Source organism: Cricetulus griseus, chromosome 6 (genome assembly GCF_003668045.3).
Source record: "Cricetulus griseus strain 17A/GY chromosome 6, alternate assembly CriGri-PICRH-1.0, whole genome shotgun sequence".
NCBI lineage: Eukaryota > Metazoa > Chordata > Mammalia > Rodentia > Cricetidae > Cricetulus > Cricetulus griseus.
This window is the reverse complement of record NC_048599.1, coordinates 139190966-139217675: the sequence shown is the minus strand read 5'-3', so window position 1 is coordinate 139217675 and position 26710 is coordinate 139190966. Positions and strand designations below refer to the sequence as shown.

Genomic DNA, 26710 nt, shown 5'->3' with positions numbered 1-26710 from the left:
TGGTCTCCAGAGTGAGTGCCAGGATAGGCTCCAAAGCTACACAGAGAAACCCTGTCTCGAAAAACCAAAAAAAAAAAAATTATTTGTGACAAAAAAAACTTGTGTTTTCTTTGAATTTCCTTATATGTTGCAACATCAAGAGTATCAATGGTATATGTGTATATGTATGAGATAGTTATTATGTTAGGTGTAATTATGAGGGGTTAAATATGTGTTTGCAGTCATACGTGGGAGTTGTTTGGGCGTTATGACCTGATAATTGTTTTCATTTGGTAACTAATTAATCATGACATAAGATGATTGTGTGTCAAGTTGGCAAGGGATGAATTGTGATGACTATTCTTGGTTGTCAACTTGACTATATCTGGAATGACCTAGAATCCAGAAATAGCAGGCACATTTGTAATCCAGATCTTGAGGCAAGACAACATGCCTTTAATCTAGACCTTGAGGCAGGAAGGCACAACTTTAATCTGGGCCACCCGTTCTGCTGGAAGTCTATATAAGGACAATGGAAGAAGGGTTCTTCTGTCTTTGCCTGCTTGCCCTTATCAGCACATCCATCCCTTTATTTGTGGAGTATCTGTACACTGTGTGAAGATGTATTGTTGTGACTGTTGTAATAAAAAGCTCAACAGCCAATAGCTAGGCAGGAGGTATAGGCGGGATTTCCAGGGAGAAAGGAAAAGTTATCAGGGTGTGCAGGAGATACCAGGAGACAGAGAGGAAAGAGGTGCAAGATGGAAGAGGTAATGCCATGTGATAGGATGTAGACGGTTAATTTAAGTTATAAGAGCTAGTTACTAACAAGCCCAAGCTATAGGGCGAGCTTTCATTATTAGTCTGTTTCATTATTTGGGAGTTGGCTGGTGGAACAGAAAGACTAATTCACTGACACTGGAACCTACTTCCGTCCCAGCTTCATGGGACTGAGCAGCTACTAGATTCTTGAACTTTCCATTTATAACTAGCCATTGTTGGACTGCAGTCTAGAAATCATTCCAATAAATGTCTGTGTGTGCGTGTGCGTGTGCGTGTGCACACACACACACACACACACACACACACACACACACACACACACACACACACATATTGAGATTCATTAAGTTCTGTGACTCTAAAGAACCCTGACTAATACAGGCTGTTTTTCAGACTGGGTCTCACTATACAGACCAGGCTGATCTTGAATACATGTGGTATCCAGATTATAGGGTGACTTGCTGCAGACCTCCAATGCATTATCTAAATCCTCACCGCAAACATTCTTCATGCATTCCTAGCAGCTTCCTGCTTCCTTCTCTCTGAGATCTTTGGAACTCCTTAATAGGCATTGCCTTGCCTGGTTAAAATAAAAAAATTTTTGTTTTGTTTTTCGAGACAGGGTTTCTCTGTATTGCTTTGGAAGTTGTCCTGGAACTTGCTCTGTAGACCAGGCTAGCCTTGAACTCATAGAGATCCACCTGCCTCTGCCTGGGATTACAAGTGTGTGCCGCCACCACCACCTGGTTAAGAAATTCTTATAGAAGTGTCAGCAAAGTGGCTCAATGGGTAATAGGACTTGCCACCAAGCCTGGTGAAGAGTCCTATCCTAGGACATATATGATGGGAGGAGGGAACAACAGGTTGTCCTCTGACCTATACAAAATGAATTCCTTTAAAAGAAGTTATATGAGACAAAATTACAAGACATGAAAATCTTTATTTTCAAAAAGAGAATGTATTTTTACATAAATCTACAACAGAGTTCAACTGTAGAAAAAATAAACTATACTTGGGGATACTGCGCTTAGCATGGCAAGCAAGCTCCCTCCCTGAGGAGGGGGCCCACATACCAGGCCACAGCTGGAAGGACCTCAACACCCCTCCAGAAACCCCACAGCAACATGCCCACAACGCTGACCAGAACCCAGGCACATCTATCCAAAAGATGCCAGGGGCCCCAGAACCCACATGTCAGTGACAAGCCACCCTCTTTAACCCCATGTGCACACCATCTCCCCAAGAGAGGGGACAGGAGTCTGCAGGAGTTACCTTTTCCAACCCCTTTTAGGATTCTTATCTTGTCACGCTGGAGTGGCCAACACATGGCTGTCAGTACCATGGGCGGAGGACAGGCCCTCAGCAAAGAAAGCAGAACAGCCACAGACCTCGATGACCTGGCTTCATATGGATTTGTTGGCTACCCAGGCTGCAGCAGCCAGAGCAAGCCCAGAACCTCTCTGCAGCCTTCTGCTGTCCCTGCCTGTACAGAAGCCTCACCCACCCATCCTCTGCATTCTGTTCCATGTCAGGCCACCCTGGGTATGGCCAGCAATTGTGAAAATGCTGTGCAGCTCTGAGTCTGGCCATCATCTCTTCCCAGTTCTGGTCATGCAGAAGCCAGGACGCCAGAGGATCCATTTGAGGCAGAGACTAAGAGAGGCTGGTGGGTTTAGAGGTCAAGGCAGGAGGCTGTACCTGCTGGGACAAGCACCATATTGAACCCCTCCCTCCTGCACAGGTGACCCCGAGCCTCACGAAGAATGGGGAGGACCAGAACCTCCCTAACATGATGCTTGTCCAAGATTTCCACTCTTTTTCAACTGAGTTTTCCTCTCAAAACACTCAGTGCCCAGAGCAGCTATTGGGAAAGAGGCATAGCAAGGACCCATCTTCCCAGAGACGTTTCCAGCCCCTGCTCTGGGGGGAACTTTCTAAAATCCAGGTGCGGATGAGCTCCTATCAGAGCTCAGGGCCACAGAGGGGTCAAGCCCACCTTTTATTACAGTGTATATAGCTTACTGAGTGACACCAGTGAGACAAAGGGACACTGTGCAACCACTGAGAGGTCAGTGTTGACCTATGAACTCCAAAAATACAAAGGGACTTGACACGGATACAACTTACAACCTTTCTGTTTCCAGAAAGTCCTGGAAACACACTGGATACTATTACAGGTAGGGAACATGAACAAGCAGGCCAAGGCTGGAGGCAGGGAACAGGAGTGGGGCTGCAGGTCCTGCTCCAGTGTGTGTACTGGGCAATACAATACCAAAAAGATACAGAACAATTACTGGGAAAAATGATGAGTTGAACTCACTCTTGTAATAAAAAATTAAAAATTTGCTGCCTCTGAGCACAGACCAGGAACTCCCCAGGCAGGGACAGAATTGGCAAGAAATGTCACAGTGGCTATAAAAACTTGGTAGTGTGCACTCCCCTGACCTGACATCTTCAGGGAGTAGGTGCACCAGACCTGTTACCCCAGTCTGGCCCCACACCTCTGCCCCTCGTGTGTTTCTTGCCAATCCAGGCGGTTTCCTGAAGTCTCTTGTGGAGCCAGGACTTAGCAGTCACTCTTCCACAGTTTGATTGTTTTGTCATTCTCTAGTGCTGCTGAGGCAATGATGTTCTCTGTCGGGTGACATGCCGTGGAAATCACAACATCTGAAAGAGAGTCAGTTAGGTGCTACTCCAGGATAAGCAGTGGCAGCACAGGCCTGGCTGGCCTCAGAAGTACAGGGAGCAACACAGGCTTTGGGGGGAGTGCTCAGAATGCCAGGAACAGCAACAAGCACCACAGCCTATGTCTGCTGGGCTCAGGAAATTTGGTGGGTGCCCAGCAGGGTCCTCATTCTTGTCTACATGCCCTCCTCACTGGCCCCAAGCTGACTATTCTCACTGCCTCCTACTACCCAACACAACATTCATGAGGTTGCTCTCCCTGAGCAAGAGGTAACCATACAGCCGCAGGGATACTGGCATTAATGAGATGGCATGAAGTCCACTAACTCTGCTTGTTCCCTGGGTGCTCAGGAACCAAGCTACTCCCAGATGAAGGCAACTGTTGTCAGAACCAGGTACTGGACTCTTTCAAGGCTGAGCTCTGCCCGAGAGATGGAAAACCAGCATCCCTCAAAGGGGCTGGAGCCTCCAGGAAACGCAGCTCACCATGTAGGTTACAAACTTTCCATATTCACTTTTGGGTCCCATTGCCAGCAGCTGTCAGGCCCCAGATACTTGGCCTCCAGTGAGGAAAATAAGCTATACTCCCAGAAGGCCTGGGTCTGAGCCAACACCTATAACCAACCAGTCCCAGAACCCCAGACAAGAGCCCTTGATGCTGCTTCCAAGCCAGTCACATGCCCTCTCAGGCCTGCAGGGCTAGGATGGCAGACAAAACAGAGTAGCAACAGCTGCCTGTGTGCCCCTAAATCACAAGACAACCAAGCACTTGGAGGACTGAGAGGCTCCCCTGGGTGGTTCCACCCACCCATATGGCCCATCTCCAGATGACTGCCCACCTGTGTGACCCTGCAACTTCTGCACAATCTCCTTGGTCTGCAGATTCCAAATATACACCAGGTTATCTTCAGAACCAGACACGATCCACTGCAGTAGCACAGCAGGCAGCCAGTGAGGATAGGCAAGACAGAAGGAAGTTATGTGCTGAGTAGGTAACAATAGGCAAGCTGCCTGGTATCACTCTAACCCCTCATTCCCCCAACCTGGGGACATGCCAAATGCCTCCCATGCCACCCCTCAGTGAGTCTAAGTTTCTATCCAGTCACCACCTGCTCTTAGATCTTCAACCATATTCAAGTGCAAGACACCACAGTTCCATCCAGAAGGGCATATATGGGTTTGTTCCATAGGCTCAGGAAAGCTTCACAAAGACATGAAGGCACCTGTGATGGGTGGCCTCTCAGGAGAGAGCTGGCAGGGTTATAGCAGCTCAGTGCAAGACTCACCTTCCCTGCCTGGTGTTGGTGGCACACGCCTTTAATCCTAGCACTTGGGAAGCAGAGGCAGTTGGATCTCTGTGAGTTCAAGGCCAGCCTGGTCTACAGAGCAAGTGCCAGGACAGCCTCCAAAGCTACACAGAGAAACCCTGTCTCAAAACACAAAAACAAAGACAAAGACTCACCTTCCCACCTGTCACAGAGAAATTGGCAAATATGCAGTACTTCTCGTTCTTGTGGCCAGTGTATGTCTTCAGGCACTGAAAAGGTAGGCATGCATTGTTAGCACCTGTGCTTCTCTCTCACTCCAGAGGGTTCCATGGTCTGAGCACATACATCTGACCAGAGCCTAAACATATTCTGAACGACACATACAAGGGCAAAGCCCAGAGGCAGACTAGCCATTTATAAACCCACATCTTTAAAGGGAATTGTACCAAACTTGTGTATCAAAAGACTTAAGTCTTCTTTTGAAGGCTAAGGATAGGCTCTTAGTCTCTCTTGCTTCAACTCCTGGGTCTGCTGCACCACCCCTCAACCTGTTACCTGGGGCTGGCACACAGAAAGCCAGGCCAGCCGCGTGCCTGAAGCTCACCTTCCCCTTGCTGTAGTCCCAGAGCTTCAGAGTGCTGAAATAGAGAGTGGGAGTGAGGAGCAGCCCATTTTTGGCCCCGCCACGCCTCTGATGCCACCACTTCCCAACAACCATGGGTGTCAGGATAGAGGATCCATGGCACACAAGAGCAAACACAAGGACCCTAGTACTTGTAGTTCAGAGACAGACTGAAGAAAAGAGGTTGCTGGCTGTCTTCCCCAAACCAGGGGTTAGCCATAAGCAGAATGTAGAAAACCACGTGGGCTCCAGAAACATCTTCTGCTCACTCATCCTCCAAACAGAGGTGCATGCTGGCCATGGGAAGAAATGGTAGGCTAACCAGGATAACATCCATCAGGAGCTCTCAATAGGGGTGAGCAGGCAAGGTTCCTTTAAGACCCTATACAGTGTACCAGCTTACACGAGCACCTAGAAGGGGGTCAGAGGCTGAGAACTGGCTTAAAGCCAGCCTAGTATGTGTGAGGCCATGGGCTCCAGCCCCTCACTGAAAGCAAACAAACCAAAAGTCAATGAGCTCAGAGGCTCAAGAAGACCTTCAGAGGCTACCTGTCCTGCCTCATCTCTGTGTAGGAAATCTTTCTTATACTACAACTATCTGGAGTGGACAGCCTTTCTTCAGCCCCTCAGCCCACAGTCCAGGGCTAAGCACTAATACCCAAATGTAAAACACCTCAACTAGGCTACTGGAAGAGAGGAACCCCACCCATGAAGGTTGTGTCCAAAGCACTCACTTGTCCAAAGTTGCGGCCAGGATGTATTTGCCATTTGGAGAGAACTTCACAAAGGATACTGGAGGATTGTCATCATCTGCACAGAACAAAGACAGGCTGACTCTTGGCAGAGTAGAGAGGCAGGACAGCTCCCTGTCACCCATGCAGGAGGACATCTGTGTGAGGCCCCTGCCACCTATACTATTACCACTACTCCTGAAGGCCCTCCAAGAGCCTGCCATTCCATTTCCCATCACCTTTGTTGGTCATTCATGTTCTTAAGTCTTCACCCCTGTGCCCTGCTAATATGAGGCTTCACCACATGTGAAAGGAGGCCCAAAGCTCCCAGCAGAGCTGAACAATTGATCCCCTTGAAGAAAGCTGCCTAGCCTAGGGTAGTACTGCAGACACATTCCCATTCTGCAGTCAAGCAAGTCCTCCTTTCATGATGGTCATGCCTCTGCCTGCTGAAGACCAGGCTACTGACTTTAGCCTCAGCATTCAGTGAGGCAGGTGGGGAGGCTGCAGCACTGCTGAAGAGCCAGGCCTCCTAGAAACTGCCCACATAAAAACTATTTTCCAGAGCACAATGATGTCATATCCTCTTTCACAGTGGGCCCTTGGGGGGTCTGCCCCTTGCCTGGGTGAGAAAGGTGTGTCCTGGGGTGGACCTGCCTGGCCAGCCAAGGAATCATACCAGGCCCTAAGATGTGCATACAAAGACTAGTGCATCCTGACACACGCATTACCACCAGAGGTTCGCAGAGGGCTCTGTTCCGTGGGACTGATCACACACACTGAAAGGGACATGACAGAGTGAGGCCAGTTGAGGCCACAGAAGGCCATTCAGTATCAGTCAACATAGAACAGTACCTGTGCTTCTTCCCCAGGCCAATCTGAAACAGATTCCTAGAGAAATATCACTGACCTGTGCTAAGCAAGCCTCAATGATAATCTTAATTTCTAGCCAAGTGGTGGTAGCCCACACCTTTAACCCCAGCACTGGGGAGGCAGAGGCAGGCGATCTCTGAGTTCGAGGCCATTCTGATCTATAATGAGTTCTAGGACAGTTAGGGCTACAAAAACAAAACACAACAAAACAAAACAAAAACCAACCAAACAAACAAAACAAAAACTGTCTTGAAATGCCAACCCTTCCTAAAGAAAATCAGTTTTTAAACCCGAAGAGACACAGGGAAGAGAAAGAGACCTTGGGCCAAATAGGCCTGCTTACCTCAGTCTAGGGCTTACTGCCCGTTGCCTGCCCAGATTTAAATCCTTGCCCTGCAACCTGGTTGTCCACCACAGACCAAAGTTTAACCAACAACTGATATGCCTGATAACCTGAGTTCAGAACCCATGGTAGGAGAAGAGATCTAATTCCTGAAAACTGTCCTCTGACCTCGCATGTGTGCATGGCACACAGACACACACACGCTGTACGTATGTACTGGGGGATGGGGTAAGCACACAATACAGTTTTTTGTTTTGTTTTGTTTTTTGTTTTTGTAATAAAAACAACCTCACAGTATTTATTGTCACCTGATAATAACATAAGGGCCACGAAAACAATATGAATAAATGTTTCCGACTGTGCTCCCAGCAGAAGACACCTTTAAAAACACTGTACTTCCTCTTCCACTTCTCACGTGCCTGAGTTTCTAGTTGGAAACACTTTGGAGCAGAGTAATATTGTCTCCTTTCAACATGATTCGACCCAGTTGTTTCCTTAACTTTGTTTTAGAGTGAATCTCTTCTGCATCATCTAATACGAGGTTTATGTACTCATCAAAGCCAATAATACAGCCCTCTATCCGCATATTCACTTGCTCATATCACCACACCTGAATCTGAGACCTATTTTGCAAGTATCTGAAGATGAGGTTGATGGGCTGCACCATCACCTTCTGCACCTTCTGGCCCTGGCTGTAGTACGCCATGGTGGAAGTCACAAAACGGTTTTTTTTGTGAGTGTAGTAACTCTAGCATTCACCACCCTGTGTCAACCTCTTTGAGCTGCCTATGATGGCTGCACCTGAACTGGATATATACCTTACTACTTACTGCACATCATTCCAACAGTGTAGTACAGCAGCCACCTCCTGGCATCTGTTACATCCACACACCCAGTACTTTAAACCACCTCAAGAGTTAAACAACAGGAGGAATGCACAAGTCACTTGTAAATGCTGCATCATCTCAAATAAGGGACCTGAGCATCCAAGGACTTTGTGTTCCATGGAAGGTCTTTCTCCCACAAATACTGAGGGATGACGGACCTGCTATGCTGCTTCCCAGCTAGCTGACCTCTGTACCTAAGATGCTACCCTGTGGGCAGGGATTTTGTCCTCAGTTCACAGGGTTGCAGACGGTTACAAGGTGGTAACATAAGCACTAGGTATGTGTTGCAGCAGCTGCTGTATGACTTAGCACCAGAGAGGTACTGGTATAGAGGACTGGGAGTGGCATGTACAGGACATTACTACCCAACATCTGTGACTGCTCTGAGAAATCAGGAAGCCCCAAGGGTGGTTCCACATAGAAAGAAAAGCATAAAAGTCATTATCCACCCCCCCCAAAAGTCATTATCCCAGGGTGAACTGTGTCCCCAAACTCATGAAGCCCATCTAGAGATACAACAACTGGCTGATTTGGGGAGAATATCACACATGTGATGGTAATAGTGGGATGTGTTAAATGTAAGCATGTCATGAAGCAGTTGAGCACAGAGAAACACAAGGGTGTACATGACATCTGCAGGCCAGAGAAATGTTAGAAGTCATCCAGCTCATGCTTGTTGCTGGGCCACCTAAACTCCAATTGAGAATGAGTTCCTGTCTTCTCTGACAATTCAGGCATTATCCTAGCAATTCGGCAGGCCACAAAGGCCACACTAGTTTTCATAATAGCCTAGGGAGGCAGCAACTTACCACATCAGCCTATCTACCCCCAAAGCTGGTCTGTCTGGCAAAAAATGGCCCGCCAATTCTTCACAGTGCTGACCTAAAGTTCTGAACTCCAACTGGGCCAAGTAACATGCTTCCAACACCCCACCCATCCACCTGTGAGCTAAGATCTGTCCTACTCCTGACACTCTGCCCACCCTGTAGTACCCCAGTAGATGAGCACATCTCCCCAACTCCAAGAAGGAAGGGGCCAGGGACAGGTTGAGGCTGATGAGCAGGTGGAGAGTACAGGACCCCCAAGAGCTACATTATTCAATAATGTAAAACATAAGAACCCCATGTGAGCATGAGAGATTGAGGGGGAGGCAGAGACAGAATACAACAGGTTCCATGGGAAGGAGGGTGGGACAGATAAACCATGAGTCCTCCAGAGTAAGGAAACCCAGGACAGAAGGCAAAGGCGATTTCTTGAAAACAGACACTCTGTAAGGACCACCAGGACATGCAGACCTGGGAAAGTCTACCCTACTACCCTTTTCCACTCACCCCACAACCCTCCCCAGACAGAACCCGAGCACTCACCAATGAGCGTCTTCAGACACTGGCCAGAGGCAGTGTCCCAGATGCGGCTGTCAAATAAGAACATCATATTTAAGAAAGCCGATTGCTGGTAAGTGCTATCACCAATCCCACTGAATTCTGGAAGGGCACTTCTCCCAGTTCCCATAGCACCACACTGCATCCACAGCTTTAACAATTACTCTCTGAGCCGGGCGTTAGCACACGCCTTTAATCCCAGCACTCGGGAGACAGAGGCAGATGGATCTCTGTGAGTTTGAGACCAGCCTGGTCAAAAGAGCTAGTTCCAGGACAGCCTCAAGCCACAGAGAAACCCTATCTCGAAAAAACCAAAACCAAACAAACAAACAAACAAAAACAAAAAAACAATTACTCTCTGAGACTGAGTTAAAACTAAGTGTGCACACATGGGTAGGCTTCACCTGTCCCAGGATTGTCTCCCAACCTGACAAAAAGTATACCTGATCTCCAGGCAGGATTATACAGAGAAACCCTCTCTCGAAGAAAAAACACACACAAAAAAACAAAACAAAACAAGAAAACAACCAAAATCAAAATAAAGAAAGATGCCTGTCCTCTCTATATTCTCCTAATTTAAGGCCACCAATGGCTGGTGTGTCCCACAGAGGGCAGAGTTGTTACAAAATAAAGTCTGTAGCATTTCCTGGAGATTCCAGTAGGTGTTATGACAAGGAACGTGTTCAGAGAGGCATGTCCCAGAGAGGATATGCCAGGCTCTGACATGGTTCTGTGACTTTTGCTAATAATCCACACACTTCCTCAGCAGACTCCCAGAAGCAAGGACATTGGCTCTTTGCTAGGCTTCTTCCCAACCAGACCCCCATGCTCTCACTGCATCTGAAACCTTACCCAGGCCAGGCCCCATATCCTGCCCCCAAAGTGAGGCAATCAGGCCCTCCTTCCCCAACACCACTCCACATCTGAGGGTTTCCACTCTTGGGACAAGCTGGTCTGATCAGAAGCATGAATCCTTTATTCCTTTCTGCTCAATCTTATCAGCACATATCTAGTGACACTTCTCTGTGGGCTCTATTTTATTTTTTGATCCTCATATCTAGATGACAGACATAAGCTGCCATGACTGGACTTCTCCGTGGGTTTCTCTTTTTTCTTTCTTTCTTTTTTTTTTTCGAGACAGGGTTTCTCTGTGTAGCTTTGGAGCCTATCCTGGCACTTGCTCTGGAGACCAGACTGGCCTCGAACTCAGAGATCGGCCTGCCTCTGCCTCCTGAGTGCTGGGATTAAAGGGGTGCGCCACCAACGCCTGGCTTCTCAGTGTTCTTCTGTCTTTATGTATGCCTGCAGACTAGAAGAGGGCACCAGATCTCATTATAGATGGTTATGAGGCACTAGGGATTGAACTCAGGACTTCTGGAAGAGCAGCCAGGGCTCTTTTTTGTTTGTTTGTTTCCCTGTCAGTGCTCTTCTTAACAGCTGAGCCACCCCCCCCCCCCAAAAAAAAGCAGTCTGGCAGTGGTGGCGAACGACCTTAAGCCCAGCGCACGGAAGGCAGAGGCAGGAGGATCTCTGTGAGTTCGAGACCAGCCTGGTCTACAAAAGCTAGTTCCAGGACAGCCTCCAAAGCCACAGAGAAACCCTGTCTCGACACCCCCCCCAAAAAAAAAACAGCTAAGCCATCTCTCCAGACACCCCACCCCCAGGAGACAGTCTCACTGTGTAGCTCTAGCTGGTCATGAACTCACAAAGATCTGCCTTCTCAGTGCTGGGATTAAAGATCAAAGGCATGTACCACCTGCTGGTCTCTTTTAAATCTAATTTTGTACAATAGCAAAAACACCCTAAACCCAACTACCCACTGGGACATAGGCTCAAGTCACATTCTCCATGGCTCCTTCCCTCTCCCATGAAAGCATCCATCATCTAGCTGGTTAACTCCAGGTTGGGAAGGGGTGGGGGGTGGGGGGTGGGAGCAGTCACCTTAAAGCCTGGTAAATGCTTATTCCCGAACCTCAGACAGCAGGTGCTGAGATCCAAGAGAGGCTGGGCAATGCAACTGACTTGGAGGATCCTGGTCTGTCACTTACTGGCTGAGAGACAACTGGCATGTATTTATGCTTACCTACACTTCCCAAGTGACAAGTGAGGGTGGCAGGAATTTGATGCAGCCAGGAAAGGACCACATAGGTGGCTTTTTAGTTTTTGTTTTTATTTTTGAGTGCCTGCATTTGAGTTCCAAAGCTACAACATGAGACCCTGTCTCTAATAAATTGATTAATTTTAAGATCCCAGGACCCCAACAACACCTTCAGACAATGAATCACTTCCTCCAGCTCTCTTTATCTCCAGGGTGCATTGAGGAAAAGAAGGCCAAATGCAATGCACTGCTAGTGCCCCCATCCTCTCTGAGCTCAGGGCACCCACCTCCCCATTGCTAATCTTCAGAATCTTATGCCTTATGTCTAATCTTATGCCTTACATGACTGGTTCTCATTTCTTTGCACTCTACTTTTTTTCTGTCTTCCTCTCTGACAGGGTCTCACCATGCAGCCCTGGCTGTCTTCAAATCCTGAACTGTGCCAGCTTCTGCTCCCAGAGTGCTGGGATGAGGGTGTGCTTCAACACCTTTTAACTTCTCAAGCTCCTTCCTCAAGCTTCTTCAATAAACTGTTTCTAACTTTTTGGAAAGTTTCTTAAAGTCTACACATGGTCTAAAGGTTCTAGGTCACTATGTAGCACCACAGGCTGGTCAACATACTTGGGTGCCAGGAGGGCAGGACACATGTGGGTGCAGGGGCTCTGTACCCTCAGACTTCTCTCCAGCATCTTTGTCACCTGTTACTCTTTGTGGCAAACAGAAGAATGGTCTCAAATGAATTATGGCTTTTACTTTGGCCACTGGTGACAAGCACAGGGCACATGGGGGGAGGGGAGTGTCTTTGTGTTATAGCACACCTAGGTGACCACAGCCCCATATGCTATTACCACCTGGGCAGAGTCAGGTGCGCCCTGCCAGACAATAGCCAGGGCTCAGGTACTCTTCCCATCAGCATATCCAGCCCCAGGATGGGGCTGTGTGCTGGTTGCAGACTGGTTTCTAAGGCTCCAGCCACCCCACTCTCACAGACCTGTGGTTCTCCTGTTACCATCTCTCCAATCTCCCATGCTCTGGACTCATTCTGGAAAATTCAGGTTTCAAGTGTACTTCTACCAAAGGTCTCTTGGTAGCCACTCTGCCTATAACAGCACAGTAACACACACCAGACTGGAACAACTGAAACAAGCTTTAATTGACTTATCTTTCTTTTGAAAGAACTGCCTTTTTGCTAAAGTTTGTGCCACCCCCAAAGAAAAAGAAAATGTGGGCTGGAGAGATGGCTCAGAGGTTAAGAGCACTGACTGCTCTTCCAAAGGTCCTGAGTTCAATTCCCAGCAACCACATGGTGGCTCACAACCATCCGTTATGAGATCTGGTGCCCTCTTTTGGTGTGCAGATATACACGGAAGCAGAATGTTGTATACATAATAATAATCTTAAAAAAAAAAAAAAGAAAAAGAAAAAGAAAAAGTTTAATTCACATCACTCAATACTCTCTATGTGGTCAGTAAACAAATAATATTGCCAAGTGGCTTCTTCGCTATGTCCCAGCCCAGCGCTGTTCAAAGTGGCAAAGCTCTGGCTGAGCAACTGCAAGGCTCAGTTCTACCTGCAGCACCACAAAAATAAGTAAAAGTTAAGTCACCTCTCTGTTAGGGCTAGATTTTACTCTAGGGCTTTTGGTCACTTCTGCTTGGGGCACAGAAGTTTTTAGTTCCTTTGGTTCTCTCCAGGCCACTCTGCCCTTCCCTATCCTTCAAATCAATTACTGGGACTCTGCTGCATAGATGTCAGTCACCTGCCCTGCTCAAACACTTCATTTTAGGTATCTTTAATTTTAGGTATATTTAAATGCATCCAAGGTCTTTTTAACCTCAAATCCAGGGCTGGAGAGGTGACTAAGAGGTTAAGAACACTGGTTGCTCTACCAGAGATCCTGAGTTCAATTCCCAGCAACCACATGGTGGCTCACAACCATCTGAAATGAGATCTGGTGCCCTCTTCTGTCCTGTGGGGATATATTCAGGCAGAACACTATGCATAATAAATAAGTAAATCTTTTTTTTTTTTTTTTGGGGGGTGTTTCGAGACAGGGTTTCTCTGTGTAGCTTTGGAGCCTATCCTGGCATTCACTCTGGAGACTAGGCTGGCCTCGAACTCACAGAGATCCACTTGCCTCTGCCTCCCGAGTGCTGGGATTAAAGGCGTGCGCCACCAATGCCCAGCTATAAATAGGTAAACCTTAAGAACACTGTACATATAATAAAAACCCTTAAAGCCAAAGATGGCCTTTAGTGAGGATATTCAGCCAGCCCATCGCCCCTGCCATATACCAACACCTTGCTCCATCCACCAAGGACTCACCTTGTTCTCTATCAGCCTCTATTTCTGCTTAACACAGAACATCAACACAGAGCTATGATCTCCAAGCTTAAGGTGCAGCTAGCACTTTACTCCTAAGCCTGCCTCTTGTGACCTACACTCTCCCTTGTCTCCTCAAGAACCCTCATCACTCCTACCCAGCAGTCAGGTCTACAATGCCACACACTGCTGGAAGCTCTGCAGACCATGCCTCTGGCTTCTCTCTTCCACACAATAGGATCTGGTGGTTTACTGCCCAGAATTCATGGGACCTGTGGATAGGGCCACTCACTTACCACAAGGACTCAGTCAGTCCCTTTACTCACTTTCTACAACTTTGAAATGGCACACTCAGGGGTATGCAAAGACCTCACAGCTTTCACTATGCCCATCTCTACCACCTCCTTTTATAGCTTTTCATCCACTAGACTGTGGACAACACACTATCAATGACCTGCAACCAGAGGGGCGCAGGCTTATGGAAGGTGAGGCACGTGTCCCCTCTTTTTGCTGCACCACAGAGCAGAACAACAGCACAGCAGGCCATAAACATTTGTTCACTACATGAAGAAGACTCTCACTTACCAGAGGCCATCATAGCTACTGGAAACGATCAACGATCCATCGCGGTTAAAATGAACCTACAAATTAAAGGAGGAAAAGAAACTGACTTCCTAATCAGTAGCATGTGGCTCTGGATCCCAATGGCATCCTGATCACAGAAGTCAACACACCCCTTCCCTTTTGGCACCTAACAAGCCCAATACAACTGGAGGAAAATATAAAACAAACCCTTTTCCCCACCAACGAAAAGCAAGAACTCGAAGTCAGGAGATTCACTCAGTTTTCCGGAATGGTCCATACATGCTCTGATGCTCACTCATTAAGCCTGAGTGTCTGATACCTAGATCACTGCCACTCCAAATACTCAGTGGGACAGACCAGCCATGAGACTCAGGCCACTATGCAAATTTCATTGTGAGAGCCTCTGGTGCCTTGGGTGAACTCCAGGTTCTCTTGTTAACTGACTTTAGTGTTTTTTCTTTTGTTTTTTTGAGACAGGATCTTGTGTAGTTGTAGCTTTTATCCCCTAATTTTCCTGCCTCTGCCAAAGTTCTGGGATTACAGGCGTATAATACCATGCCCATGCTTATGCAATAGTAGTGATAGAACCCAACTGGTGCAGGTTGGGCAAACACTCTACCAACTGGACTACATCTCCAGCCCTGCTTAGATCTTAGTGCCAGTTGAATCTATCTCCTGAATTTCTATAACTTTTACTGAGTCTTTGGCAGGTGCATCCCAAGACAAAGATTTTACAGATGAACTCTCAATGCATGGTATGGTGACAAGCTTAAGAAATGCTCCTACCTCAGCTTCCTAAGGGCTAGGTTCACAGGCATGTACAAAAACTTACAAGCAACCTTCAGATTCCAGAACTCTTGCCATCATGAACCTGATGGACCAGGCTGGACTCTACAGCACTGGAACCACAGAGGTCATTTCCTGTTTGCAAGTACATGCCTGATACTGAACAGCCACTCAACCATAACTGCCAGCCACTTAGAGTTCCTTCCTTTTTTTTTTTTTTTTTTTTTTTTTTGGTTTTTCAAGACAGGGTTTCTCTGTGTAGCTTTGGAGCCTATCCTGGCACTGGCTCTGGAGACCAGGCTGGCCTCGAACTCAGAGATCCGCCTGCCTCTTAGAGTTCCTTCCTTAACTCAAGACAATCCAACTACCCAAGTTAATCCCTATCTTTAATAACCAAGACAATTTCTTAATAAGACATTATGGGGTAAGGAGACCATATGGACACCTGACTTTTGATGCAGCTAATGTGCAGGTAGCACCTTGGGAGAAGCAAGTTAGCAAGCTCACATGATACCCAGACCCACCCTGGACCAATTAACTGGACTCTCTGCTGGAGGTGAGACACAGCAAATAATTAAGGGTCCCAAAGATAAAGTGATAACTCACAGGCCAAGGCTGTACCTAGGGAGAGAGTATAGGGAAGAGGCTTCAGCTAAAAGGCTGAGCCTAGAGGTGAACTCTGAGGGGCATCCAAAGACTGGATGCCCCTTAATTAAGTCTCCATTCCCAGACCCATGGGCTCTAGTATCCTGAGAATGTGCAAAGCTGTGCCAACAGACCCCCCTCTTTGACGGAAGTGCTAATAAAGCTTTTTTGAGGGTGACCAGACAAGTGCCCTAAGTGGGTTCCAGGAATACAGATGTACAATGTATATCCTAGAGGCTTTTCTCAACTAGAAGGTAACAACCAGACAGCAGTTAGGCAGTCCCACTATCACTTAAAAGCAAAACATGAGGAAGGGTGGGTATTAAAAGCTGAAGATCAGGGCTGGGTATGATGGCCTACACCTTTAATCCCAGCTCCGGGAAGGCAGAGGCTAGCAGATATCTGTGGGTTTGAGGTCAGGCTGGTCTACATAGCAAGTTCCAGCCCAGGTCAAGCTACATACTGAGACTGTCTCTAAATTAATTAATTTTTTTAAAGGGTGAAGAGGGTGGTACTGCAGAGATGGCTTGGTAGACAAGAACATTTGCTGCTCTTTTAGAAGACCCAGGTTTGGTTCAGCATAGCCACTTGTCAATTCATAACCATCCTTAACTCCAGTTCATCAGAGGATCCGATGTTTTCTGACCTTCATAGGTACCAGGCACACACATGGTTCACATAAATGCAGTAAGAAACACTCATACACATAAAATTTTAAAATGTACACCCCCCCAAAAAAAAAACAAAATCATAAGATTCCAGAGGGACAGAGTTCAGCTGACCCAGGGGCCATTGCTCCACTGCCCTCCAGAGTTCAACTTGCACACAGCTTCTATAGGGGAGACCTGATGGGAACCCTCTTCCTGTCTCAGTGTCGTATAGCCATCCCTGACCCATATCTACACAGCCTCTTTGCTCACAACCCTGTCAAACTCACTCTCTTAGTAGTGTTCAGCTAACCCTCAGTATGAAAACAAGTTCTATCTTACCGTGCCTAATGTAACCCCAGAGGGCAGCCAGCCAGCAAGTCAAGCTGGGCCTATTGTGACAACATTGGTTACAATAGCAATGGCTGTAAGTCAAGGAAGCTATGTGTGCACCAGGACTGTATGGCATGGGCGGTCTTGCCGAGCCAAAACCTTGCTAGGATAAATGCTTAAGGCCCTAAACTAAGCTGAGCGGTAGTGGCATACACCTTTAATCCCAGCACTCGGGAGGCAGAGGCAGGTGGATCTCTTTGTGTTTGAGACCAGCCTGGTTACAAGAGTTAGTTCCAGGACAGCCTCCAAAGCCCCCCAAAAGACCCTAAACTAAGAGGGCTTTAGTAATCAAGTCCAGTCCAGCCAGACAACAGAGTGCTGACACATGCTTTTTCTGCCATCAGGCAGCTATGAAAGATCCTGGTTCTACTGACATAGGAACCCTTGAGGCCTTGCTTTCTTGGGACTGGAGAGTAAGCCTAGGGTCTCAGGAATCCTGGCTAAGTGAATCCTCTAGAATGGAGCTTTTGTCTCTCTGTTGCTTAGGTTGGCACCTAAATGAGCCATTTCTATAACTGGCAAAATTTGGGCTGGGAATACAGCTCAGTGGTAGAACACTTACCTAGTGTGTACCAGTCCTGGGTTCAATACCCAGCAACCAGGAAAAAAAACAAATTAAGAAAGAAAAAATCAATAAACCAATCTGGTATTATGGCATACACCTATAATCCCAGCCTTTTGAAGATGGAGGCAGGAGGGTCTTAAGGATAAGGTCATCCTCAAAAAGCCTACATGAGACCAGCTCAGGGGAAAAAAAAAAAAAAGATAATCATCAACAATGACACATGTATAGTTTGACACTTGCCTCTTGTTTTGACCAGAACAGCAGCTAGCTAAAACAAAAAAGACACCATGTGGCACTAGATCAGAGGGCCCTGGCATCAACAGCTCATAGATGTTTTATGCCACCTGTGATGGCTGGTTTTTGTCAACTTGACACAAACCTAGACATATCTGGAAAGAGGGAATCCATCAAGACCGGCCTGTAGAAAGTCTGCAGGGTGTTTTCCTGATTTGCCCTAAGTGTGAGTGATGCCACCTTTAGGCAGGTGACCCTGGCTTGCATAAAAAACGTATGACCAAGACACAAGAGCAAGTCAGTAAGCAATGTTCCTCCATGGCCTCTACTCCAGTTCCTGTATATCCAGGTTCCTACCCTAACTTCCTTCAATGATGGAACTGTGATATGAAGTGTAAGATGAAATATACCCCCAGGCAGGGAGGGATGGGACATGCTTTTAATTCCAGCCCCTAGGAGGCAAAATGTGGTGGTTTGATGGAAATGGCCCCCACAGGCTCATAGGGAACGGCACTTGTTGGAGGAAGTGTGCCACTGGGGGTGGACTTTGAGGTTTCAAATGCAAGCCAAGCCCAGTGTTTCTCTCTCTTCCAGCTGCCTGCCCATCCAGATAAGAGTTCTCTGCTTCTTCTCAAGCACATCTGCCTGCATGCTGCCAACCTTCCTGCCATTACAACAAACTTCTGAACCATCAGCCAGCCCCAATTAAATTATAAGAGTTGAGTTGGTCATGGTGCCTCTTCACAGAAACAGAAATGCTAAACAGAGGCAGACAGGCCTCTATGTCAAGGCCAATCTAGTCTACACATAGAGAAACTCTGTCTCAAAAAACAAAACAAAAAACAGGGTGTTGGTGGCGCACGCCTTTAATCCCAGCACTTGGGAGGCAGAAGCAGGTGGATCTCTCTGTGAGTTCAAGGCCTGCCTGGTCTCCAGAGCGAGTGCCAGGATAGGCTCCAAAGCTACACAGAGAAACCCTGTCTCGAAAAACCAAAAATAAATAAATAAATACGAAATAATCTTATTTTTTTTTTCCCTTGTACTGGCTGGCTTTATGTCAACTTGACACAAGCTAGAGTCATCAGAGAGGGAGCCTCAATTGAGAAAACACATCTGTAACACTGAGCTGTAGGAAGTTTGTAGGGCATTTTCTTAATTGGTGACTGATGAGGGAGGACCTAGACCATTATGAGTGGTACCATTCCTGGGCTGGTGATCCTGGGTTCTATAAGAAAGCAGGCTGAGCAAGCCAGTGCACGACACTCACTCTTCTATGGCCTCTGCATCAGCTCCTGCCACCAAATTCCAGCCCTCCTTGAGTTCCTGTCCTGATTTCCTTCAATAGACTACAATGTGAAAGTACAAACAAAATAAACCCTTTCTTCCCCAACTTGCTTTTGGTCATGGTGTTTCATTATAGTAATAGTAACCTAAGCTCAGACACTCCCAGGTTGCTTTTGGTCACTGTTTTATCATAGCAATAGAAACCCTAGGATGGGGCTGGAGAGATGGCTCAGAGGTTAAGAGCACTGGCTACTCTTCCAGAGGTCCTGAGTTCAATTCCCCAGCAACCACATGGTGGCTCACAACCATCCGCAATGAGACCTGGTGCCCTCTTCGGGCGTGCAGACATACATGGAGGCAGAATGTTGTATACATAATAAATAAATAAAATCCTTAAAAGAAAAAAAAAAAAAAGAAACCCTAAGATGCCACTATACCCACTAATTGAAGCTACTCTACTCAAAATTCTCTTTACCTGTGTTTAATGCCCATTGCATGGCTCTCTGTTGTCCAACACACTCCTTTAGACCTGACCACCCCATATCCTGTGAAAGCCCATTCCGGAACACACCCCCTTGAAAATCCCCTGTTATCTACCTCCCAGCCCACAAAAAGTTCCCCATGGTGCTCCCTGCTGTATCCCACCTACCCACAATAGCACACAGAACCAAGAGATATTCTGGTCATGTGGATGCTGCACCTGAGCAAGTAAGTTAACCCATGTAGAGGAACTGCTGAGTACATACATATCAGGACTTACAGCGGAGACTGGGTCCGAATGGGCAGGCAAAGTCTTGAGGCACTTCCCTGTCTTCACGTCCCATATCCTCACACTTTCATCAAACTAAAGATGAGACAGGTCGTTAAAGTAACTACAGGAACAGAGGAGCGGCAACAGTGTGGTCCCTTAAGACCCAAGCCCTGTCCCCACCCTGCCTAACCCCACATCAAACACCAATATGTGACACCACACACATCGTCCCCGGAGGAGCGACCCACTCACTTACAGACCCTGAGACGATGAGGTTGGACTGGGGGTTGAAGTTGCAGCAGAAGACATAGTTACTGTGGCCCTTCAGGGTCTTCAGACACTTTCCCTAGGGCATAGCACACCAAGCTCTGTGATTCTCAGGGGCTATATTCCCCAGATAAAAACCCTGGACTACCCAGCACATGTGAAGACCTCCCCAAGACCAGCCATCCACACATCCAACTCATCTCAACTACAGGTACTCCCTGGGAAGATCATTGTCACTTACAGAACTCACGTCCCATATCTTCAAAGTTTTGTCATCAGAGGCAGACACAAGGAGGTTGGAATCTGATGACCAGGCTACATCAGATATTCCCTTGGGAAAGAAAAAACAGCTGGTTACCACTTTGGGGATCAAAACCCAAAAGACCAGTAAAAGACCAGCACTACCTATCTATGCACCACGACTTCAGGAAATCTTCTGGCCAGTGTTAGCACAAGACATCTGGCCCAGAGCAAAAGGCTACTACCCTCAGCTCCGCTAGGTTTCCTAGACTCAGTCACCTATGGAGGCTTAAAATCCTTGCACCAAAAACATAAGGCAGCCACGTGTGGTGGTGCAAACCTGATTCTGAGGCAGGATGATTGCCAGCCTGAACTATATAGTAAGACCCTGCGACCACCAGCATTAAAGACAGGCCTGACAAGCCAGGAGGTGGTGGTACAGACCTGTAATTCAAGCACCCAGGAGGCCAAGACAGACAGATCTCCAAGTTCAAGGTCAGCCTAGTCTACAGAGTAAGCTCCAGGACAGACAGGGCAACCAACCATCTGGCTCAACAGCCAGTGCACCTCACAGGAAACCTACCAGCTTGTGACCAGATATGGTTTTCTCAAACTTTCCATCATATGCTCCCCATATTTTAATGAGTTTATCAGCAGCTGAAAGAAAAGGAGTTGGAGTTAGAAGAGGTTGTAGCTATTCCCCTAAATAACAGGGCCTAGGTCACTCAGTGAAGTAAATGTAGACACAGGTAGCCACTCCACCCCACGCCCACCCACCACTTCATACAAACAGGCAATTGCATGCTGAATGCTAACAAACCTATGGGAGCAGTAAGAAGTAGCAGTCAATGCCCACACCACCAACCACCTTTCCTCAGCTGAAGCTCAGGCTTTCTAGCCAAAGAACTGAAGGATACTCACATGAACTTGCCAGCCACTCCCCATTGGGGCTGAACTTCACGGAGGACACAGCTTTCGTGTGGCCAGCCAGGGTGAACTTCAGAGCATAGTTTGGCTTAACAGGTGTAGGCTGTGGGAGACAGTACCAATTAGCCAGAGGCTACTACCACTACCCAATCAACTCACTTGATGCCCAAATTTTAATTATTAGCTGGTTCCAAAACTCATACACAAGCACTTACTACCACCTTATCTGACGTCACACTTCAAACTGTCAGTGTAACCCTATCACTCTCTTCAAAGCCCCTTCTTCCTCTGGAGTCCCTACCTCAGCACACCAACAATTTGTAATTTTTTTTAGCCAACTAGAGTGGTACATATCTTTAAATTAATCCCAGCACATGAAGGGGAGAGGGAGGAGGCAGAGGCAGACATATCTATATGAGTTCAAGACTAGCCTGATCTGCATGTTGTGTTCTTTACCAGCCAGGACTATAGGAAGACTCTACCTCAAAACAATCTGTACTTTTTGTTAAACTCCACCCCCACTGTCTTAGGTCTGGGAATCTCTGACAGCACCTAGCATTTGGCTCTGTGTGACCACTGCCAGGTGGCCAGAAACTCACACTGCCAGCATACCTCACTGGGCAGAGCAGCCTGCACTAATAAAATAACATCCCCAAGAATCTCTCCAGCCTGTCTGCCACAGCGGTCCCTGTGGGACATACCTTGCTCTGTGTGGCTGATGAGGAAGGGGTAGGCTGTGCTCTTGCAGCCTCTGTCTCTGGCTTCTTCTCCTCCGTGGCCATGGCTCTGATGCCCACCGGGCAGGACACCGTGAAGGGGGAGTCACAGTGGAAGAGGCTGTCAGCTAAAGCGTACGCTACAGTATAGGGCCTATAAACAAATCCTCTCTTTAAAAAAGGTTACTGGGAGGGGACTGAATGCTGTTCCAGAGGACCCGACTTTGATTTCCACTTGTAAAACATCTTTAAGTCCAGTTCAGAGGATCTGACGCCCTCTTCTGGCCTCTGTAGGGACTACATACATGTGGTACGCAGACATACAAGCAAGCAAGACAAAACAAAAACACACATAAGATAAATTTGGCCAGGTATAGTGGCACACGTCTATTTCAGCATTTGGGAGGCAGAAGTAAGTGGATCTCCGAGTTTGAGATGGTCTACAGAGTTCTAAGACAAACAGGGCTACACAGAGAAACCCTGTCTCAAAACAACAAAAGGTTGTTGGGGATAAGTATAATAACTCAACCAGAGAGCATTCACCTAACATGCATAAGACCACCATCTACCCACCCACCCACCCTGCCAAGTATAAAAGCAATCATTCTCAGGAAAAAGGGAAAAACATGACCACTATATTGAACCCTGCAGCTAATAAACTGTTCCAAGCTAGGCATCCTTTAACTGTCACCCTGTCCCAGGGCTGAAGCTTCGAATGTTCTGTGTGATGACCCGCTCTTGACCTCTTTGTGAGCTTAAGAAAAACTTGACCCTCAAGGCAGCTTCCCATTGCAGTACTAGATGTGTACAGGCATGTGAGCTTTGCTTCAAAGAGCCTTGGGCACAGTTTTTAATTAAAAAGGCTTTCTGGCCGGGCATTGGTGGCGCACGCCTTTAATCCCAGCACTCGGGAGGCAGAGGCAGGCGGATCTCTGTGAGTTCAAGACCAGCCTGGTCTCCAGAGAGAGTTCCAGGATAGCCTCCAAAACCACAGAGAAACCCTGTCTCGAAAAACCAAAGAAAGAAAAAAAAAAAAAAAAGGCTTTCTGACAGAAACTGACAGGCCAAGTGACAGGAGGTAGACCTTCTGTGCAGAAGTTTGGGAGCTTACCCTAAAATGCACCCAAGGAATTTGATCATGAAAACACAGGCATTATGAACCCAGTGGCCACCACCTCACCAGCTGCTCCCTATGATCTCACAGGCTGCAGGTACAAAGCTGCCTTCTAGAATAAGCTCACAGAGCTCAAGGACTCAGTGCCCACAGTACTACAAAAGAGCTACAAGAGTAAACCAGAGTGGTCGCTGCCTCCACAGGTTTCCTCAGGAGGAGCAGCGAGAACAGCAGTGAACTGCAAACTAGATACATGCTACTGTGCAGAGGAAAGTAGTTATTCTGGTCAGCACTCAGCCTGAAATGTGTACACCTGCAACAGTTAATTCCATTGCAGCAATAGGTCCATCACCTGGATGCACCACACAAAAGCGCACCATGTGACTTGGAAATGAAGTAGTAGTCCTCAAAGGAGAACTACTAAGGCATACTTGCAAATGTCAGTCACTGGTCATGGATTTCTCGGCCATCAATATAAGAATGATGATGTAAATTCTAGCTTTGAGGTTAAACCTGAAACCTCACACAGACCCCATGTAAAGACTAAGGCAAATGAAGGACACACACAAAACATGTCTCAAAGTCTTCAGTCCTAGAGGAGTAACAGTTACAATGCCCACCACAAAGGGCACAGGTGCAGCCCAGCTGTTTTACCTGCAGCCCGTTCCATCACGGTCATAGCTTGCTGTAGCTCAAGCCCAGGTGCAAGGACTGGAGGAGGATAGATCCCCTAGGTTCTCCAGGGAACAAAGCTCTGGTGCCCAGGAAATGTCAGCTGTTTGGTGTTTTTAGCTTTTTGGAAGCAGGGTCTAGCTATGTACCTGGTATTCAAAAGCCTCCTGTTTCAGCTTCTGGGTACAGTTGATGTAACAGGCATATATCAATCACCAGGCCTGACCAGGAGCTTATTCTTTTTTTTTTTTTTTCCCCGAGACAGGGTTTCTCTGTGTAGCTTTGAAGCCTGTCCTGGAATTAGCTCTTGTAGACCAGACTGGTATCAAACTCAGAGTTCCGCCTGCCTCTGTCTCCTGAGTACTGGGATTAAAGGCATGTGCTACCAACGCCAGGAGCTTATTCTCAATGAAAATTTGGCCATATCATGGATTCTCACAGCTACCACTTCTGCTGACCATACAGGTAGCAGGAGGAGCTGAGGATGCTGAAAGTCCCTTTCACAAAGCCCAGCAAATCTCCCCAGTAAAAGGACAGGGCAACAGTGTAGGGGAGGTCTCTTGGGTGGGAAGGTTCTGGGAACTAAACAGCTTCTTTTAGATAAGGAGATTCACCTAGCAGTGGGTGGATGACTTTGCAAACAAGTGTGCACCACCACCCTCCCCACCCCGCAATACCCTGTGGACAGACAGGGTCTTTCTTCAAGATGTCAAATATTAACATATGAAAGCACCACGCTTTAGGCCACATTTGGGAGTCTCTGAGTTCAAGATCAGCCTGATGTACAGAACAAGGTCCAGAACAGCCAGGGCTACACAGAGAAACCCTGTCTTGAGGAAAGAAAAAAAAAAAAAATCCCACCAACTTTAGCCAGTCTTCCTCACAACATTCCGGAGGCTGGAGGCTCAGGAGTTCAAAGCAGTTAAAAAGAGATGCCAGCAACTACATAAGTCTGTCTCAAAAGAAATCACCGATTTCCAATTTCACTGGGCAGAGTCCTAGACAGAGCATCTAGGTGTGCAAGTTTTAAGCCTACGGAAAAGCAGGATTGGGGAGGACAGCTCTGAGAGGAAGGTATGCTAAACAGAATACTCGGAAGGTGGCTTGGGCTTTATACTACAGTGAGCCTGGCCATGGAAGGGCAGCAGTCACTACTCTCTCTCCAATCGAATGCAGATTCCTGGATGGCACTGAGTGCACAAGTGTAGAAGAGACAGAATGTTTCACTCAGGTGATTGCAGCTGGCCAACCCAACAAAGAGCTACAACCCATTCTCTCTGGGTTCTAGTACCTTGGTCCTAGTAGCCCTGGCTTCACACCACTGTGTGCTGACCCAGACAGTGTTTACAACCCCCTTGACTAGAGTTAGGCCTCGTCAGGTAGAAATTTGCACTGGAACTCAGGTGAAGGTTGTGCTGGCAACTGGCAACATAAGAGAGGCGCCAAGTGGCCAAGGAAACCTGGGAGATACTGGCTGGGTGAAAGACCGTGAATCCCACCCCCAAGGACACCAGCCTGAGGTGTGCTTCGAGGAGCTCGCACGACTAAGGGTCTAGTGGCGCAGTGGGGGTTGTCGTGGGAGGAGTGGGCCATGACGACCACAAGGGGCGGTGGGGTCGGGGCGCGGCCCCAGAGGCGGCGCCGGGCCCGGCCTGAGGCCCATGGAACACGTGCGGCGCTGTGGATCCCGGAGCCCGCTATCCCTCGTGGCCGCCGCCCGCCTCGCGCCCAAAGGGCCGGCTCACTCTCTTACCTGCCGGGGCCGCGGCGGCGGGGCCGGGCGCTCTGGCGTCGCGTCGGCTAGCTCTGCGCGCGAGAGCAGACGAGCTCCTGAACTAGGCGGCAGCGGCGCGGTACGCGGGCGGGAGTGCGCGTGCGCGGGGGGCGGGGCAACGGGCGGCGACGAGGGTCAGAAAAATTAGAGGAGGAGGAGTGCCTTAAAGGGGCCGCCGGCGGCTCTCGCTTCCTGCTTGACAGCTGGGATCCATTGGTTGCAGACCCGTGGTGTCTGCAGTGAAGGATGGGACGGAATGTGCTTTTGTGATTCTCCTGTTGTTCCATGCTGTGTCGCCAAGCTGATAATTACAGCTTGGCCGTCCTGGCCTGTGACTGCGCTGGGGTCTTGGGAACCCTCTCGGTGCCACTGGTGGAGGTCCACGAGGTCCGGAAGTCCGGAGCTCCTGCGGCCTCCCCAGCCTACCGCAGGGCGGGGGCTTCCTGCCGCTACAAGCCACAGCTCAAGTTGGACACATTTGCCTCGCCTCTGAGCTAGGCGACAAGGAGGCTGTGCTACGCAGCCCCATACTCAGAAAAAGGTCTTAGAAACTATCGCCGCAAGGCCGGGCGGTGGTGGCGCACGCCCTTAATGCCAGCACTCGGAGGCAGAGGCATCTGGGATCTCTGTGAGAGCAGCCTGGTCTACAAGAGCTAATTCCAGGACAGGCTTCAAAGCTACACACAAACCCTGTCTCGAAAGAAAAAAAAAAAAAAAAAAAAAAAAAAAGGAAGGAAGGAAGGAAAAAAGAAAGATGAAAGGCAAGTGTCCCTAACACAGGGGCTCTAGGTCCTCTCGCTATGCATGCATCTGGAACCACTGCATCATTCAGTTGCTCCTTAGTTTGGGTGCCCAGAGATCACATTCCAGGCAACCGCAGTATCCACTACAATCCAGCTCCTGTATGGCTCAGAGGCTCATTTTAAAGTCTCTGTTTTCACCGTAATTCTCATTTTCACAAGACAGCTCCAGACAGGCAGGATGCCCGAATTAAGCAAAGTATTCACAGCCCCCTCTCCTGTAGGCCACCTCTACTCCTGTCACTAATGGAGGAAAGACCCAGAGAGGACACAAGGACATAATGACAACCTGAAGACAGGCTGCATCTTCATCTTACTATCTAACACACATGGTCTT

The 26710-nt window shown here is 47.9% G+C and overlaps 1 protein-coding gene and 1 pseudogene across 2 annotated transcripts; both read right to left on the bottom strand.

The window, feature by feature from the left end:
* Positions 1–1682: 1682 nt before the first annotated feature.
* Wdr5 (WD repeat domain 5) lies at positions 1683–25703 on the bottom strand. 2 transcript variants are annotated; one of them, XM_027423031.2, is made up of 14 exons: positions 25553–25679; positions 21999–22083; positions 21292–21400; positions 20954–21027; positions 20372–20461; positions 20120–20209; positions 19873–19956; positions 14559–14614; positions 9539–9585; positions 6072–6147; positions 5320–5353; positions 4910–4984; positions 4287–4374; positions 1683–3429 (listed from the first exon to the last, which is right to left on the bottom strand). In XM_027423031.2, the coding sequence occupies exons 2-14, from the start codon at positions 22077–22079 to the stop codon at positions 3329–3331; spliced, it is 1005 nt and encodes a 334-aa protein (XP_027278832.1). In that variant the 5' UTR covers positions 22080–22083; positions 25553–25679; the 3' UTR covers positions 1683–3328. The 2 variants fall into 2 exon arrangements, with proteins under 2 accessions (XP_027278832.1, XP_027278831.1); XM_027423030.2 differs by having other exon boundaries at positions 1701–3429; positions 21999–22167; positions 25553–25703.
* LOC107978582 lies at positions 6156–9531 on the bottom strand (annotated as a pseudogene).
* Positions 25704–26710: the final 1007 nt, after the last annotated feature.